Source organism: Arachis duranensis, chromosome 1 (assembly GCF_000817695.3).
Source record: "Arachis duranensis cultivar V14167 chromosome 1, aradu.V14167.gnm2.J7QH, whole genome shotgun sequence".
NCBI classification, from domain to species: Eukaryota; Viridiplantae; Streptophyta; class Magnoliopsida; order Fabales; family Fabaceae; genus Arachis; species Arachis duranensis.
The window spans coordinates 96,172,017-96,173,900 of NC_029772.3; the positions used below are offsets into that span (position 1 = coordinate 96,172,017).

Consider the following 1,884-nt stretch of genomic DNA (forward strand, 5'->3'; position numbering starts at 1 on the left):
TGTACTAAGATATTAAAATAATACTCATTTCAACTATAAATACAAGAAATTAGTCTTGAACATTGAATAATCCATTGCTTGCGTTTTGTGTGTTTCACCTCTGATGATATGGGTGCCTTTGATCTTGACGAAGGTTCGTTGAGGCTTCACTTCATTCCGTACCCATCACCGGGCCACATGATCCCTCTCTGCGACATAGCAAGGCTCTTCTCCTCACGTGGACATCACGTGACCATCCTCACCACCCCTTCCAACGCCCATACCCTCCATAAATTCATCTCCCACCGCCTCCGCCTCCACACCGTCCACTTCCCTTCCCGCCAGCTCGGACTCCCTGACGGCGTCGAAAACCTCGCCGCAGTCAACAATGTTGAGGACTCCGTCAAGGTCCACGAAGCCGCCATGCTGCTCCGCGGACCAATGGAGCGCTTCTTGGAGCGCAACCCACCCGATTGCATTGTGGCAGATTTCTTCTTCCCATGGGTGCATGACGTGGCAACCAAGCTTCGTATCCCGAGGCTTGTCTTCAACGGCTTCTCCCTCTTCGCCGTATGCGCCATGCACTCCATCTACGCTAACCCTATCGAATCCTATTCCAATTCCGATCCCAACGTCGTTCGTGACCTGCCACACCGTATCACTCTCAAGGCAACACCACCGAAAGTGTTGATTGATTCAACAAAGCCACTGCTCGAGATGGAGCTCAAAAGCCATGGCATTATCGTTAACAACTTCGCCGAACTGGATGGAGAAGAGTATATCCAACACTACGAGAAAACCACGGGGCACAAGGCGTGGCATGTTGGCCCTGTGTCTCTGATCTGCAGAACCGCCGAAGAAAAAACAGAGAGGGGTCAAGAGAGCGTGGTGTGCGCGCATAAGTGCCTGAGTTGGCTCAACTCGAAGCGAGCGAATTCGGTACTCTACATATGCTTCGGGAGTATTAACCAGTTCTCGGATAAGCAGCTATACGAGATAGCCTGCGCGGTGGAAGCGTCGGGTTGCGATTTCGTCTGGGTGGTGCCGGAGAAGAAAGGGAAGGAGGATGAGAGCGAGGAGGAGAAGGCCAAGTGGATGCCGAAGGGTTTTGAGAAGAGGAACATGACCAAAGGGATCATTATAAGAGGGTGGGCCCCGCAGGTTTTGATACTAGGCCACCTCTCAGTGGGAGCGTTTCTTACGCATTGTGGGTGGAACTCCACCGTGGAGGCAGTGAGCGCTGGGGTTCCGATGATTATGTGGCCGGTGCATGATGAACAGTTTTATAATGAGAAACTTATAAGTGAGGTGCATGGGATTGGGGTGGAGGTTGGTGCAGAGGAGTGGAATGTCATTGGTTTTGTGGTGAAGAAGAAGGTGGTGGGAAGAGAGAGCATAGAGAAAGCTGTGAGGAAGCTGATGGATGGTGGTGATGAAGCGGAGAAAATCAGACGACGTGCAAGAGAGCTTGGGAAGAAGGCTAGAGCAGCGGTTGAGGAAGGTGGATCGTCACATAAGAATCTGACGTCTCTCATTGATGAACTCAAACGGTTAAGAGACTCTTCAAGCTAAGTAACAATCCATTGGCAAGGCTAAAACTCCCATGCAAATTTCTTTCAGAAAGTTGATGGTTAAAAATTATTATATAATTGGACATATTTGGTTATATTATTATTTAATAATTTTTAATTATTAATTTTATGTCAAAATAATTATATATTAATTTTATTCTACTCTATTACAGTAACAATATAATCTTCTATACATAATGCCAAAAATAAAGAAATGTAATCTATACATATTATTTGGACCTATTATAAGTCTATACTTCTACGTACTTATTATTAAAAGAAATGAGTAAATTTTAATAGCTGTGTAATCTCTAATATTTTTTTTATTTTTTCG

The 1,884-nt window shown here is 45.8% G+C and overlaps 1 protein-coding gene across 1 annotated transcript; it reads left to right on the top strand.

Moving 5' to 3' along the window:
- The first annotated feature begins 108 nt into the window (after positions 1 to 108).
- On the top strand, positions 109 to 1,551 carry LOC107465097 (UDP-glucose flavonoid 3-O-glucosyltransferase 7-like). Its single transcript, XM_016084090.3, has one exon. The coding sequence runs from the start codon at positions 109 to 111 to the stop codon at positions 1,549 to 1,551; it is 1,443 nt and encodes a 480-aa protein (XP_015939576.1).
- The last annotated feature ends 333 nt before the right edge of the window (positions 1,552 to 1,884 follow it).